At 42.0% G+C, this 17163-nt stretch overlaps 1 protein-coding gene across 1 annotated transcript; it reads right to left on the bottom strand.

The window, feature by feature from the left end:
• Positions 1–624: 624 nt before the first annotated feature.
• On the bottom strand, positions 625–16333 carry mcm9 (minichromosome maintenance 9 homologous recombination repair factor). The gene is made up of 16 exons (XM_084042580.1): positions 16282–16333; positions 15140–15199; positions 14010–14194; positions 13767–13911; positions 12997–13103; positions 12589–12795; positions 9571–9652; positions 9169–9369; positions 8628–8753; positions 8200–8319; positions 5212–5386; positions 4721–4923; positions 4402–4611; positions 3932–4014; positions 3351–3496; positions 625–2680 (listed from the first exon to the last, which is right to left on the bottom strand). Exons 3-16 carry the CDS (start codon positions 14172–14174, stop codon positions 676–678), a joined length of 3975 nt encoding a protein of 1324 aa, XP_083898706.1. The 5' UTR covers positions 14175–14194; positions 15140–15199; positions 16282–16333; the 3' UTR covers positions 625–675.
• Positions 16334–17163: the final 830 nt, after the last annotated feature.

Raw genomic sequence — 17163 nt, 5'->3', positions numbered from 1 at the left:
GAATGTCCCATTTCAAGTTTTCAAATGCATAAAAATCGTTTGAAAATAGCAGATCTACAAGCTCACATACGTCGTGATTGTAGACTATCGGCTATTTTCAAATGGCCGAAATGTATATGGGGCTGAAGTGGTTAATGTATGTTTTGTAATAATATTCAAAATCTACAAAATAACTAGTAACTGAAGTTTTCAAATAATTGTAATGGAGTAAAAGTACAATATTTCACTCTGGGATGTAGTGGAGTAGAAGTAAAAGTATTGGAAATACTCAAGTAAAGTACAAATATATATATATATATACACACACACACACACACACACACACACACACACACACACACACACACACACACACACACACACACACACACACACAGATATATATATATATATACACATATATATATATATATATATATATTCCTGTGTTTGTGTAATTCTTTTATTTATTTTTTAGAAAAAAAAGGTCTTTTGTCCTTTCATTACAAAATAATTTGATCATCATGGTTTGTTGTTTTTTATACAGAAATAAATTGCAATACATGGATTATGACGCACACATGATAAACACACACACACACACACACACACACACACACACACACACACACACACACACACACACACACACACACACACACACACACACACACACACACACACACAGACACACACTTAGACCTTGGCTCTCTTCCCGGCCTCTGTGTTCCAGTCAACGTCAAGATCGTCATCATTGAAGTCTTCAGAGTTGAACAGGGACAGTTCAGAGAAGAGGCCCTTGGATCCCAGACCTCCACTTCTGGATGGAGGAGCCAGCTCGAAGCACTTCCTCTTCTTAGAATTAACACAGCTCCCAACAGTGGCATCAGCGACATTGTCACCATGGCCACCATTGGTCGTTGGCAGTTTGACTGTGTTGCTGACAATACCAGTGTGATTTGTCACGTCTTGTTGTGATGTGTGCCTATTAACGGCACTGTACTGAGGTAGGGTTTGCCTTTGGAAGGTTGCTGGTTGCTTTGGAAAAGCTGAAGCCATGTTGGATTGCCACCCTGGTGCACGCTGTGTGCCAAGAGCTGGCTGTGATCCACTGTCCACAGTGGTTATGATGGATGTGGCCACTTGTCCTTTGGGTGCTGAGGACGTTCTGTGGTCTTTAATAGCTGTGAAAGTATTCTGTTCTTTAGAACCTGAGAAGTTGGCAGGGATATCTGTGTTAGACACAGTCTGGACTTCTCTGGGTCTCGTAGATGTGGTTTCAGATACAGGCTTTGGCTCTGTGGAGCCTGTGAAGGAGAAGCGTGAGAGCTTGGCCAAGGTGGAGGTGGCCACAGTGGGCTTGCTCCCGTCTGGTTTGGGTGGTGTGATCAGCGGATCAATGGAGGAGCTAGATTTAGGGGCCGAAATGTTGTAGGTATCTGCTCTTGTCTCAGAGCTAGTGAGTTTGTTTAGCAGCTGTTGCCGTTTATGCTGTGTGCCATCGCTCCTGGGGATAGAACTGGCCCCTTTCCTTATTTCACAGAGCTTTGTTCCCACAGCTTCTCTTGAATCACTCCCATCTTCTCTTACCACCTCCTTCCCTCCCTTCTTCCTGCCTACTTTGGGAGCAGTGCCACCCGCTCTCTTCGCAGCAACTATTTCTACACTGATGCCACCTGCTGGCAGATCTTGGTGTTGCCTATCTTGACCCTCCCCTGGTCTGGGTGGCTCTCTTGTTGGGGCAGCCGAGTCCAGACTGATTGTAGATGTACTTGTTGGATTGTTAACCATGGCTGTTCTGCAGCTGTCAGTGCTGTTAACGTCTATTCTGTCCAGGTGAGCAGATTCTGGCTGCTGCTGCTTGTGGTTCATCTTATCTCTTGGTTTGAAGTTGAAACTTGACAACATGGCGTGTAGGTCTGACCCTGTCGTCCTCTCCTGAACCCCATCAGTAGACACAATCTTACTCCCTTTTTCTCTCTCAAACTCCCCTTCCTCCTCAGGGCACCGATCGATGAAATTGTTCTTTGAGTTGCGTTTCTTTCCCACCACGGGGGTGCTGCTACCTTGGAGGGTTATGGGGGCGTCCCAGGATAACTCCTGTTCTAAACCATCTCTTTTATCTTTCCTGATGTTGCTGCCTCCTGCTGTCCTTTCTCCTTCCTCGCAATCGTCTTTGTGGTGATAACTCACCTGAAGTTGCTTCATTCGTTTATCTCGCAGCTTCTTGGAGACTTTCTGCACCACAAAGACTGGAGCTTCTGAATCAGCTGTTGGCACCACTTTACTTCCTTGGTTCTGCCTATTTCGATCATGTTTCCTTCTTTCCTGTAATGTTGTAGAGTTCTCCTTTTGTCTCTCGGCCTCACTGTGGCTCCTCTGTTTGCTGCCTAGCGATGTGTCGTCACCAATTTTCGATGCTCGCTGGACTTGCGCTGAAGTATGGTTGTTGTGGTTTTGGGGTAACATGGCTGTTTCTGGTGATTTCGTACGATTCGCTTGTCTGTTGAGGTTTTGTTGCGTTGAAGTGATGGTGGGGGAGGTGATGTTCAGGGAAGACACGGATTCGCTGGCTGCTAGAGATTGGAACCAGTCCAGGCTGCTGTCCATTGTCACGTCATTGTTGTCGGGAGTGGTTGGGTTGTGGGGCGGAAGGATCTGCGAATCTGTATGGTCAGAGCCCGGGCTAATACTTTTCAGGCTAGGGGACACAAACAAAATAAATAATTAGCCTAATGTTGGTAAGCACTGTTATAATTATATATCATTATAATAACTTATGTACTTAAAACACAAAACAGGAATAGATGGAAACATGATAAAAGTGTGAGGAATGAGAGAAAATTGAGACAGCGAAGACTAAGAGAGGGAATATGGAGTGAGATGAACACAGTATTCCAAGACTAGCGTAGTTAACCACTAGCCCTAGCGTCCCTATTCTGGGGCAAACATTCGGCGAAAATATTTGGTGTAGCGGGACAAAAAGATGAGGCTAGTATAAAGACCCCTGGGGGATTCTGGTAAATTATATAGGGTGTATGTGGTTAAGGCCCACTTATACTCTCGTTCAGAACGCATGCTCACAATACATACGTTCTAAATAATCTCTACAAGCTCAATGCGACGCGTTGTGAGCTATTGCGCTATTTTTGTGACAGTTGTACGACAAAGTATAAAGTAGGGCTTAACTGCTTAATCACAATAATCAATTAAGTTGATAATAAAACAATCCATTAGATTTTAGCTTGATTATTCAATGAATCCAAAAAGTAATCGATCACAAACAAAGTAAACGATAGTTGAAGTCCTAATTAGTCTGAACTATCCTAAAAGAAAATGGCACATTCTATGTAGATAAAGCGTATCCTCACCTGGCCAGTCTGTCCATGTCTCTGTTGAGTAGGTGAGGCAGGTTGAGCCCTTCCAGCACTATCTGACACTGTGTTCTATACTGTTGACAGGGCTCAGCAGGGAAGGAGGTGTGTAAGGCATTCACATTTCCCAGTAATGCGCCACCCTGGGGACAAGAGCAGACAAAACACCAATGGGCAAACAAAGAATACCAGATAACAGTACAATGGTGGAAAATTGAACCTAGGGGAGGATGCAGTGATAGAAATCAAGTCAACTCAGTTCATTTGTTTCTTGTGGAAAGGTTTTGATGAAAGGTGATACCCTAGCCCCAATATGAGCCATTTTCCCCAGATAAGATACTGGCTAAAATAGCATCTATAAAGTCGCAACATAAGCTTGTAGATCGTCTCTTTTAGGTGCACAATCATGACGCACAACTAAGTATAAATAAGGCTATAGTCAATAATACTGTACGTGGCAAGAAGTAGAAGTTCTTGAAAAAGTCTATTAGTGGCTTGGCTATGGAAATACGCATGCACACTTTATAATTGGACATAGACATACTTCAAGGATGGTGTCTTTTGCCGATTTTACTCACCTGCATGGAGCACTCCATGACAGAGACGGCTACCACAGCATCCTCTATGGTCACTGTCTCTCTGTACATCAGCTTGGCATGGGCTGCACAGGAAAAACACCTTAATGATAGTCATATCATATCGTCTCTGTAAGGCAGAAACCTTGTATGTCCAAAACCGTTACTTTTCAGGAAATGGAAAACATAACCTGTGTTCCAGTGTAGTTATTTAGTCAAAAGCTCTTGTTAATACTTTTCAGGGATTCAATATTTATAAAACCCACAGACAGATTTAAGGACTTTCATGTCATTATAGGTGAAAGAGCGAAAATAGATAATCTACAACTACAAGCTCAACCCACAGCCACACACGTCTTATAAAACTACCAAAAGTAAAGGTGTATTTCCTGTATCTCTACTGTGTATCTCCTCTACTGTACTATACTATCTAGTAAAGCAGTAATTCTGTCAATTAATTTGTCTCTGCGTACCTTCAGCCAGTCTACTGAGGCTCTCCAGCATGCGGATGGTGGTGCGCGCAGCGTTGCGGCTGTCGCTCCGCCTCTGCAGTTGGTAGTAGCGTGTTAGGATCATGTTGGCCTCCTCGGATACCTGCGGTTGCAGCCGTTTTATCACACAGAAATAGGCTTTCATCTTCTCCATGGGCCACAGCGAGGAGGAAGAAGCATCACTGGCCTCTCCTGGTAGAGATGAGGAATCAGGCACTTAATGAGGGGCAATATCCTGTCTTCCCACTGGGGTCGGGGGGCAATTTGACACCCCTGATATAGAAACAGAACCAGTTTGTACCTTTCTCCTCCAGGATGAACGAGGAGATGATGCGGTCCCACTCTGGGTTCCTGGTGTCCAGGAGAACCAGAACCAGATCAAAGCGGCTGAGCAGCGGGCTGGACAGGGCCACGTTCACAGACACTGGCTCGTTGGGGTCGTACTGGCCTTTGGGGTTAGTGGCTGCCAGGATGCTGCTGCGTGTGTTCAGTTTACACACCATACTGGACACAGAACATCATATTACACACCATACTGTACACAGAAGAAGAGTGATAAGAAGATTAAAGACCATACTGTACAGCGGAGAAAAATGTTTAGACATCAAGGATAAATTAATTAAGTTGTGCATCCTTCCAGTTCATTTCTTAATATTTTCTTTAAGGTCTCAAAAGGTATTTCTCTTAATCATTCTCCTTAATTTAAGTGAGGTGAAGACAATTAATATAAATGTAATTATAGTTTAACAAATCATCTAAGCAAGTGACTAGATCTTGGTGTGTTTGCCATACCCAGCTTTAGCCACGCTAATGGTCTGTTGTTCCATAGCTTCATGGATGCTGGTACGGTCGTGTTCCTTGATGCTGTTGAATTCATCAATGCAGCACAGTCCACCGTCTGACAGCACCAGAGCCCCAGCTTCCAGATGCCACTCCCCTCCATCCCTCACTGCTGCCACGGTCAAACCTGGATTAAATTACACAAAATGACAGAACTAATAAACAATCAACTATCAGCAGTGCCGTGATTTTGGTATGTTTTCAGTTTTTCATTTGTCTAAGGACTTGACATTACTTCTCTAGATCGCACCCAATGTGGTTAAAATGTGGAGTATATCTTGCCTGTATATTTTAGGATTCTCATTGGCTGCTGTTACATGGACAGTTGTATTCGGAATGAATACACTTCTATTCGGAATGAATGAATGGATGAATTCATTCCGAATAGATTTGCTCATGTAAACACCCCAATTGGAATAGAATATTCCATTCCAGTCTGACCCGAATGCATTTTCATTCGGAATAGGAGGGGTGGTATAGACCATTTGAATCGGGTTAAATCAATCAGAATTGACCATGTAAACACTTTATTCCAAACGCTCCTGTCTGTTTGGAATACATGCATTCCTTTGCGCATGTCCGTGCTTAGTAGGGCTGTCAGAATTGTCCAAAAATGACCTATCAAATCTCTAATTCGGCCACGGTTGGTGCTGAGAAGCGCTCGCTCCTGCGGGATAAAATTAATGATTCTAATAGCGTCATTTAATAAGCCTGTAATGGTTAAGCCCAGACTTGTCCAGGAGAACGGACGCTCCGAGGATTGCTGGCCTAGGCTACACTTATATGGATCTTTTTCTAAACAGGTATTTTAGTCCTCAGTTTTTAAAAAGAATCCCTGGCCACATGACAAAGATTTAAAAAAAAAATATCCCTGTCCACACGTAAACGCAGAAACGCATTGATCAGCATGCAAGTTTCAATTTTAAATCAGATTTTATTTTATTATTTTTATTTATTTTATATATGAGGGGCCAAATACATATACATTTTTAATCACATGTTAAGGCCCAATACTGCAATATTTTAATAGCATACGTGAACAAAAATAAATGAAAACAACATTATTAGGGCGCAACGGCAGCGGAAACAGATGAGTCTTCATCAATTCATTACATGGGCAGCCGGAACGGTCGTCCCAAAAAACCCCGCCCCACGCACCTTTTGAGCGGGCCATCCACGGCTGCTCCATGGTGGCTGGATTTTGACCCGGGGCGATTGTGTTTTAGGGCGACAGACCCGTCATATTATACCTCTATGGACAGACCCTGTGTGCGCACCGCGTGCTACTCGGCGCAGAAAGAGGGTTTTCGTCACAGTGAATGAGTTACAGGATGTTTCAAAGCAAGAAAACGTGACACTCAGCATAATGAGTAGCTTATACTTTCTACTTAAGTATATTTTGATGCCAATACTTTTGTAGGCCTACTTTTGCCATAAATGAGCGTGCCTTGTTTTATAGTCTCTCTCTCTCTCTCTCTCTCTCTCTCTCTCTCTCTCTCTCATCATCGTACGGTACCTACATGAGAAATGTGACAAATACTATAGGCTAGCCTACGTTTTACCGTGTCTGGTACCAATACAAAAAAATAAACTGGTCTGAACTTGTAGATCTGCTACTTTTGCATTAAAACGCCGATGACAAAGGAACACAGGCTTGCACCGCATACAACGCTGCCTGGTGCGTTGCTTCCGGGCCTGCCTACGACCGATAGACCTCCGCCGCGGAGGCACAAGGGGGCTATTGCCTCCTCCCATGCCCACCAGGGGAAGCTCTGCTCCGGGTAGTGGCCCCTGGTCCATGCCCGGGCGTAGGCGGGAACCACTTTGCGCATGTCAAAAGTTATATTCTGAATGAATGCTTTGGTCATGTAAACGAGGAATACTTTTATTCAGGTCTCATGTAAACAGGTGAGTGGATCAGATTCCTCTATTCAGAATGAGTTCATTCGGAATGAATTCATTCTGAATGAATACATGATGGTCCATGTAACTGTGGCCACTGTAAGTTGCAAGCTTCTCTGGCAAACGGGTAAATGGAACAGACTGGACTCCTGATGGTTCAGGACCATGTATGTACCTCCATTACATTACATTACAGTCATTTAGCAGACGCTTTTATCCAAAGCGACTTACAATAAGTGTATTCAACATAGGTAGGGAACGAAAACTACTAATCACCAGAAGTTTTAAGTACATTTCCTGCAAAAACAAGCAACCAAGAGTATACCTAGCGCTAAGGTAAAAGTGCAATATATCAGCTACCTACTTTCTTAAACAGATGAGACAAAAATGGCAAAATCAAATGAGCACGAGCTAAAACAAATAAGTGTATCGACTAAACAAGATCCAATAAAACAATACAAAAATAAAACAAGAGTTTGTACAACTAGTTAACAACAAGTAGGCCAGGCAAAGAGGAAGGATAGTGTTTCCTGAAGAGGTGGGTTTTCAGCCTGCGGCGAAAGATGGGCAGTGACTCTGCTGTCCTGACATCAGTGGGAAGTTCATTCCACCACTGTGGGGCCAGAACAGAAAAAAGTCGTGACCGTGTCGATCGACCAGAAGGACCGTTGAGTGGCGAGGGAGTCAGTCGCCCCGAGGTGGCAGACCGGAGTGGTCGGGCAGGGGTGTGGGCATTGACCAAAACCCGGAGGTAAGAAGGAGCTGTTCCTTTCACTGCTCTATAGGCTAGCACCAGGGTTTTAAACTGAATGCGAGCTGCTACGGGGAGCCATCACATTGACTAAATATTGAATCACATCGCTCAAAATAACAATAATTGAAATGTCAATGTAAAGAAATATCAAAGAAGTCAAGCAATTGTGGACCTTTTAACTGTCAAGTTGGCACTGGGCAGTGGATGTGTGCAGTCTGTGCACCTAAATTGGGATATATAACAGTAATACCCAATCATTTCAGCCTAGCTTGTGGAAGGAGTACCTGCATTTGTAGAGCCGATTCCAGCTGTGAGCACAGAGCGAGGTATAATCTTGGCAGCGTACTTCAGGAACTGAGACTTGCCTGTTCCTGGGTCCCCAACCAGCAACATATGAGACTCACCTATACATGGGACACAACCCTGATAATCAACAATACACTTCAACTACTGTTTAACAAATATGAAAAACATTCAGCGTATTAAAAAACTATTCATTTCTAGTATATAACATACAATGAGATATTAAACATGACTCAAAGCATGAAGACTGAAGCACGTCACCTGGGCTGTGCACCTAAAATAGTAGATCTACAAGCTCATGTGTTGCGCAGCAACGTGTTGTGAGCTTGTAGATCAGCTATTTTAGCGGCGCGTCTGCACGACCAAGTATAAATCAGGCATTAGTGTCAAAATGCCTTCCTTACCTTACCCCTGACTTTGGTTCCAGAAGGATCTATTCTCTGCACACCCCCAGCCAGCACCAGAGCCACCGCCAACTTCACCACATACATGCCAAACACCTGTGGACACAGACTCAGCAAGATGTGGTTCCTTCCTTGGAAGAGGACAGGCAGGGACACAACGAAGTTGTGGAGGGACGGGGTAGAGAGAAAGAGAGAGCATGTCAAATGTCTCATTTCACGACAGTGGACAAATTGAATGTCCTGGCTGGGGTCAGCCAGCCGCCATTAACCATTGAATTATTGATATGCGGATTTCTAACATACTATATTTTCTGTCCAATATAAAACGCACTCACTGTCTAGCAACTGTCTAATACATTGTTTTTTCTTCTTAGTGCCGCACACAACATACATGCATTGCACATTATTATTGCGGCCAGTAGATCATGCCTTTGCCCCCGTGTGTGTGTGACTGTGAGTGTGAGTCTGCATGATTGCAGATACAGAGGTTGTCAAAAAAGCTCCCTGACAAAAGGTAATAAAGTGTGAGAGGTCAGTAACGGGTACCAGAGATGGGGTCATGTCGGTAGCTGTCCCAGAAGGCATCAAAGTCCTTCTGAATGTCCTCCATGAAGAGAGCAGCGCTAGCCTGCTGGTTGTTGACTTCTAGGTTGTTTGCGTTGAGGACCAGCTCTACGTCGCAGCGCGTGTCATCATTGAGGGGCTTCCAGCGCTGGCACACTACACCATACACTGTTACATCATCTCCTGGACAGACAGACAGACAGACAGACACACTTACAGCTATACTGGACATTGCTTCCATCAGAGGCATTACTACGACCGAAAATAGGTAATCTACAAGCTCATGGTTTTGTGATATTACATACATTGTGAGATTGTAGAGCTGCTAATTTCGCATTAGTGACTTAATGTAATCTCAAGCACCTTGCCATTTAAATATTTTACCAGATTTGCAGCTGTCCACCAGGTCATCTTCCAGGACGACAATCATAGAACGAGGAATGCTGCCCACTGAAAGCCTCTGAGCCTGGAGGGACAAACAGCCACATAGAAATGGTAACACTCTCCTGCACACATTTCTGAACCTCTTTTGTTACTTGACTGCATGTTGGGATTGAAGTAGGCAAAGTATAAGTAGAAATTCATGTGGATCTCGACATCCGCATAGAAAATGCATGGCTCAAATTTGGGCAATTTTCAGCATGATCACAGTCACAGCCTACTTACTTACTTTATAAAATAAAAGCCACACCGTAATAAATAGATAATAAACATGCACAATGCAAGACTAGGCTAGGTCAGGTAACTGACGCGATCCATCCAAGATACACTTCATCATTCTCAGGATATCCGATGTGCCATGCTATAGCTCAAATATAAATGATTAATTGCTTTAAACAAGAAATGACTAAAGTCATAATTTAGCCGCGAGCGGCAGGCTTTTTTTGCCCCAATCTGCCGTTGAGAAATTGAAATGTAAAAAAAAAATGAAAAAAAAAAAACTTTTTGAAAAAAACATAAAAAAAAAAAAAAATATGTCCTTTTGAATAGGATTTGACATTCATATTATTAGCAGCTGTATTGTGTGTGTGTCCCCCCCCAACTACTCAAGTTAAAGTATCAATACTGCAATGTAGAAGAACTCTGCCAAAAAATGGCATACCTCAATATGACATTTTGCGGCTATATTATGACTTTGTCATGTCTTGTTTTTGTATAGTGCTGTAACATGTTATGGCCTAATCACTGTCATTCAAGCATAAATGTCTTAACATTAAAATAAAAATAAGTAACCGGTATAGGACTAGGCTACCTATTGTGGTACAAAACAAGTCCTTCTGCAGTGAATTACAACATTAGGATTGTGCAGAATTCAAGAAGCTTTATTTGTTACTGACTCATAAAGATACAAGCAGCGAAATGTTGTTGGAACTTGTACCACAGATGGTTCTACATATAATTGATATAATGAAGAAAAGAAAATATTAAGCAAGAAAATAAAATGGACAATAATAACTAAATAAAAATAGCCTACAGATATATACAGTTTTAGGAATACTCTGGGACTTGTCTTAGACAGGCATGTCATCAGTGGTGTAAAGTAACTACATGTACTCAAGTACTGTATTTAAGTACAATTTTGAGGTATTTTTCACTTTACTGTGGTATTTCCAGTTTTCAGTACTTGTACTTCTACTCCACTACATCTCAGAGGCAAATATTGTACTTTTGCTCCACTACAATTATTTGAAAACTTGAGTTACTAGTTACTTTGCAGATATAAATTATTACATTATAAAACATACATTAACCACTTTAGCCCTATTTTATACCAAGGCTATTTTCAAACATTTGTGTACTTTTACTTTTGGTACTTTAAATACATTTGGATACCAACACTTTTGTACTTTTACTCATGTAAATTTTGAATTGCGGACTTTTACTTGTAACAGAGTACTTCTACATTGCAGTATTAATACTTTTACTCAAGTAAAACATTTGAGTACTTCCACTGCTCCTCAGAGTTAAATCAACACTGAAGCCCTGCCGCCCCTGCGGCTGTTGTAAGTCACAGATGATTAGAAGATTCTCCGCTGGCCGACTTTTTATGACTTAATGACTTTATGACTCTCAGCCTCTCACTCTGTCCTCTCACTATTACGGTTAGCATAGCATGTTGCTAACACATCAACAAAGCAACCACAAACTTTTCGCTGGAGCTGGTGTGTCTGTGTGTGTGTGTGTGTGTGTGTGTGTGTGTGTGTGTGTGTGTGTGTGTGTGTGTGTGTGTGTGTGTGTGTGTGTGTGTGTGTGTGTGTGTGTGTGTGTGTGTGTGTGTGTGTGTGTGTGTGTGAGTGAGTGAGTGAGTGAGTGAGTGAGTGAGTGAGTGAGTGAGTGAGTGAGTGAGTGAGTGAGTGAGTGAGTGAGTGAGTGAGAGAGAGAGAGAGAGAGAGAGAGCGTGCGCGCGCGCGCGTGCGTGCGTGTGTGTGTGTGTGTGAGAGAGAGAGAGAGAGAGAGGGACTTGGGAGAGGGACAGATGGAGACGGAGGGGGGGGGGGGTGCTGCGAGGGGAGGCGGGTGCTGTGAATGACGGCCGTCCATTGGCCGTCCATGGGCTTTAAAGTAGTGTCTCCCCATTGGCTGTAAAGTAGTGAAGGACAGCCAGGACAGCCAATAGACAAATAGGTGTCCCGAAAACATGTCGAAAACATGTCGTGTCGCGAGTGACGATGTCTGAGGCTGTCTGTAGAGCCGCAGCGCTTTCAGCTCGCGGCTAATAATTATAAAAGTGGAGGATCACAGCCACAAATGTGCACTGCACACACAACCCACTGCTGGTGTACTTAAAGGTGTAGTGAAATGAAAAATATGTTTTTCACACTTTTAGAGCATATCCGTGGTCATCATATGGGCATACCTAACAATAGATGCAAAAAAAAATGAAAAAAAAAACATTTTTGTTTATTTTTACATCTAAAGTCCCTAAAAAGCCAATATTAATTACTTCCTGTAAACGAAAACGTGCTGCGTGATGACATAACGCAGCCTTCATGAAAATAAATTAATCTTGATTACATGCACCTGTTTGATTCCCATAGCTGCAAGTTCTTCAAACACAGCTGACTTTAATTACAGAGATACTCTGTTTTGAATCTCATTGAAGATGAGTGTATTACTCATTTTAAACTTCATCTGCACACTAAAATATGTAGCTGAAAACATTATAGGTTAGAAATAAGCCAGGTAGTAGCAAACGTGCTTCACTGGCCGTCTCTCTCTCACTTGTAAACAAACACTAGCCGTGTTGCACAAGGCTGAAGTGATTGAGATCCAACGTCCCATAGCCTGAAGGGATGGGACCTTCTGATTGGTTTAGAGTCGTTGAGCCGACGTTTCAGGCTGAACCTTCAAAATAAAATGACCGAAAATGTCACTTCAGTGCGTCTTTAAAGGTGTCCTCACCTGCTCTTGTATCTTGATTTCCTGGTAGTCCCTGCAGGCAGCGGGCTCAGAGCCCCCAGACAGACAGGTGAACTTGAAGGAGTTACAGCCGTCCTCGTTGGGACAGGAGGAAGGAGGGACGAAGGTGTAGAACTGTTCAAAGTCAGCCTGCACTGTGAACACATTGCGACATTTGGCACACATGTAATCCCTCTCGTACTCCAGGACCTGTGGGGGGTGCACATTAATTTCATGAATTAGTGGGATGTGACCACTACATAAAAGGCCTCCCGAAATACCAAACTGACTTGTGCCGACTATAACAGAATATGTCGGGAGATCAGTTTGGGACACGTAGTGTGGCTTAAAAGGTGTTAAAAGTTGTTCCTGTACAGACTACAGACTACAAAATCCGATCCATGATGTTACCTTAGTGACACTTGTGCGTATGACAGTCCCAGTAACAGACAGGAAGTGTCCTGCATCCCTGGACCTAGGAATGGTGTCTCTAGTCAGCTCTGGACACACTGGAAGACCTGTGGAAGAGCATTTCATATAAAGCAGAATACAAGAGAAACTTTAATGCGCACATTTGGAAATCAGTCTTCAAATCAAAAACAGACAATATAATACAATTAAAGGCTTTCACAACATGTCTGTGCCTGCATACACAAAAGTGCATTTGCACACATCTTGATAATTCAACAGAGTAATTTATAGCATAAAAACACTTGGTTGGGCTATTCTATAATGGCTCATTGAGAGAAGCTTCTCAAATTAATTAAAATGGAGATGCCGTTTTCCTGCTGAACCATATTGTATATCTCAGTCTGTTGTAAATAAAGGACTGAGGTGTCAGAGCACATCAGAATACATTCTTAACAAGCTCCACACCACAAAAACTACCCTTCAGACCTTTACCTTTGTTACCTTTGTTACAATCACATCACAATCAAATCCACAAAGTGATTTGGATTCCAAAGAAAGACCTGGAAGTCACTAACAAATTGGGTTGAACATCTCCAAACAGATCACATCTTGGTCATACCACACAGGAAGACACTTAATCAAGATGGTTGAATGCAGTTCATGACTTGTGTGACATCTCCATCCATTCTTTGCCCTGACTAAGAGTAGGAGTAATAGGGCATGAAAAACAGAAAAACAGAAAAACATGAACAACCTTAAACCTCACCAACCTGTAATACGGGTGTGAAGAGAGGGTTTGACCTTCACCCCACCTGCCTGCGAAGCCCCCTGAACGATGTCCTCTGCTGCTCTGTGCAGAGCTTCATCGAATATAGCCAGTACTTCATTGGGGTAGGCATTGAAATAGTCACCAACCTGTGTCCAGAGAAGTTCAGAGATTAAATTGTATAAACACCTTCCCGAGTTGTTTTTTTATATCCTCATATGCTAAATCTAGCTACTGCTGCCATTACCTCCATGTTGGCTTCAAACAGCGTCATGGCGTTAATGACGATTGCATGGTGTAAGCTCTCATCGGTTTCCGTGACAATCTGGAGTATGCCACCACGATGATGCTCAGTCACGTAGGCCTCAAACACCTGGCTGATGAGGGCCTTCTGCTCTGCACTTATCAACATGATGGACCTGTTCCCATGAGCTGGGGGGAGAGAGCACATTCATTCTGCTTAACAACAGAGACAAGTGGTGTACAACTCATTGGAGGGATAGAGCTTTGTTCTGTCTGTTAGAAAATAAATAAAATGAGTTCACAGCACCTCTCACAGAGTGAACAGGGCAGTATACCTTCCTTGTAATGATCATCAACCCATATTATAGTGGACGTAGTGTCACCAATAGTCTAGCCTGGGACATGACTTTATTTAATTAATTCTGACATTTGCATATCTGACAGAGACACAAAAACGTCAGAATCGATACACAAAATCTGTCAGTCTCGTCTTGTCCAAGGCTAGCTGAACAGCAGATTGATTGATTGAATACGGTACTTTATTAACATGATTATTAACAGTACTGGTAGTACAGTCAAAGGCTAAAAGGGTCTTGTTTCCCATTGTGGTCCATTGCACTCAATTCATATTCAATTCATCATACATATATATAATACATGATACAATACAAAACATTTTTGAATAAAGCTTAGTAGAATCATAAGGTATATTTACAGAGGATGGAGGGGTGGGGGCTGGGGTGAGAGGATTCTACTATCAAGGTGTTTAAGGAGGAGAACTACACTACAGGACCACAATGGAAACAAGCCCCTAGGGCTTTTTGTGTTATCCTTTTAACAATCTTTGTAAACCATACCTCTGTACAATCTGCAAACTGTTCATAAAGTATTCAATCAATAAAAAAAAACACATATAGCAAACACAGGATTTTCAGATATCTATAAACTGTGACATAATCCCCTTCCCCTTCAACAGTACTTCCATGTACTGTTGTTCTCATGTCTTACTAAATAAAGTACATCAATCAATCAATTCTCTTTGTCGTAGTATCTAGTTGATATTCCATATATTGCATGTTGAATTCACAGCCATAGATTACAACATGTCACGCATGCATTGCCATGTGTACTCACCCAATAATTAATTGCTGCTGTGACTTGGAGTCAGCTCTTCTCATTTAGTTTCATATCAAACTGAAAGATTCAGCAGAAAACGTGTATATTTAGTAAAAAATCTCACTTTTCCACGAGATAAAGTAACACGGAGCACATTATATGTAGGCGACGGGATGGCATTCACAGCAGCACTAAACACATACTAACGTCCCTCAATGAACAACACATACACTTCAAGTGTGATTATAATTACCTCCTCCTGTATTAATGAATGCAGCTGTTATCTGTTGACAGACAGTAAATGTCTGAAGTAAACAGCTATAGACCAGTGGTTCTCAAAGTGGGGTACAGACACACACGCACGCACGCGTGCACGATTCCTAGACGGGGGTCGGTCAAATGGACCCATTTGATTTGTACACTCTCAGAGTTATGAGGGTCTTTGAAATTAAAAAGTTTGAGAACCACTGAGCTAGACATAGCTCTGGTCCTTAGCGTTGGAAGGAGTTCTCCGGTGGCGCGGCCTCTCGTCTCCAGTAAAAATAAAGAATACACTTTCACTACTTACCAAAACAAAGACGGTTTTAAGATGTTGAAAGCCTTCTTTCCTTAGTGGGAACACTCGGAGCCCCCCACCTTAGGCCTAAAATACACTTTAGGCCAGAAAAGAAAATATGTCACCGGATGGAAATATTTTTAGTTGCTCCACTGCGCCCCCTACAGATCTGGTCACTGGACCTTTCCTATTGACAAGATCTGTAGGGGGCGTCAGTAGAGTAAATAAAACATTTTTCCTTCAATACTTTCTTTTCTGGCCAAAAAGTGTATTTTATACGTGAGGTGGGGGGCGCTGAGTGTTCCCACTAAGGGAAGTAGGCTTTCAACATCTTAACACCGTCTTTGTTTTGATGAGTAGCGAAAGAGTGTTTTATTTGTATTTATCTTTTACAAGAGAGGAGACTCTGCGCTACCGGGGGTGTGTGGGCAACGGCTGAAAAGTAACATAGCATTAGAACTCCTTATAACGTTATGGACCAGAGCTAAGCTAGACAGACAACAACCCGACATCATTGAATCGGTGTGTCGTCTTTGACAACACGATCCATATAAAGACAAACGATACGGCGACAAATGTGAGTTAAGTAAAGTACAGTACGTACCCAGTTTATATTTACATGATGACCAAACAAAACAAAACCTCCCGCGTTCTTCTTCTTTGTAGTTTTATTTCAGGAAGGTAAACCAGTTTAGAGACGCATTACTGCCACCAACTGGAGAAAGGAGAGAAAAAAAATCTTTAGATTCATTTATTAATAAAACATTGCGGGCACCTCAAAATGTTACTTGTTCTAAATGTAAAACTATAAAGAATTTGGAAAATACTCTGAAGTCATTTAAAGTATACACGATCTGAACAGGTTTGAACATTTGACATTTAAGGCCTAATACTTCTACACTTGCAACAAATTGCTACAAAACCATGTGACCAGCCAGTCATTAGGGGCAATTAGTTGAAGGGTAAATTTAAGTCTGACAAGGTTTGTATACCATGCATGATCAAATCATGTATGCTTTACGTTACTTCAGACTATTTTCCAAATTCTTTTATTTTACATTTTGAGAAAAAAAATGCCAATTTAACATTGGTGGAGCCCACAATGTTTAGGTGCCCACTCTACGGTTACTGTTCGATAAACTGTTGCACACCTACAACAGTACTATTGTCATGTGAATCAGTATTTTTTTCTAATCAATTTTGTTTATGTCAATATATTGTAAATGTAGCCTATATAGTTTTAAAATGTATATTTGATTTTCTCTTTCATTATAAAACTATTATTTTAGTCATAGTCAATTTATTCACATTAATATTCCAACATAATTAATATAATGTAAGATCTAAGGTACAAGCAATAGAGACAATAATAATAATGTGACACTATATCTTACCTGCTGTTGTCCCTAAGAGACCTAATGCTGTTTTGTCATTCTTAGTGACTGAAGGTGAAGGTGACCTTAATATATTTTCAACAAATTATGAA

This window comes from Gymnoscopelus microlampas (assembly GCF_963454915.1).
Source record: "Gymnoscopelus microlampas genome assembly, chromosome: 19".
NCBI classification, from domain to species: Eukaryota; Metazoa; Chordata; class Actinopteri; order Myctophiformes; family Myctophidae; genus Gymnoscopelus; species Gymnoscopelus microlampas.
This window is presented reverse-complemented; position numbering and strand designations above follow the sequence as displayed.

Bases quoted from the DNA above. Each gene is read 5' to 3' on its own strand.
- mcm9 (XM_084042580.1), bottom strand. From the start codon at position 14,174: ATGTTGATAAGTGCAGAGCAGAAGGCCCTCATCAGCCAGGTGTTTGAG. The intron at 4,924-5,211 runs GTATGGCAAACA...TTCTGTGTCCAG, and splicing joins ATTAGCGTGGCTAAAGCTGG to TATGGTGTGTAAACTGAACA. The intron at 4,015-4,401 runs GTACGCAGAGAC...TTTCCTGTGCAG, and splicing joins CCTCAGTAGACTGGCTGAAG to CCCATGCCAAGCTGATGTAC.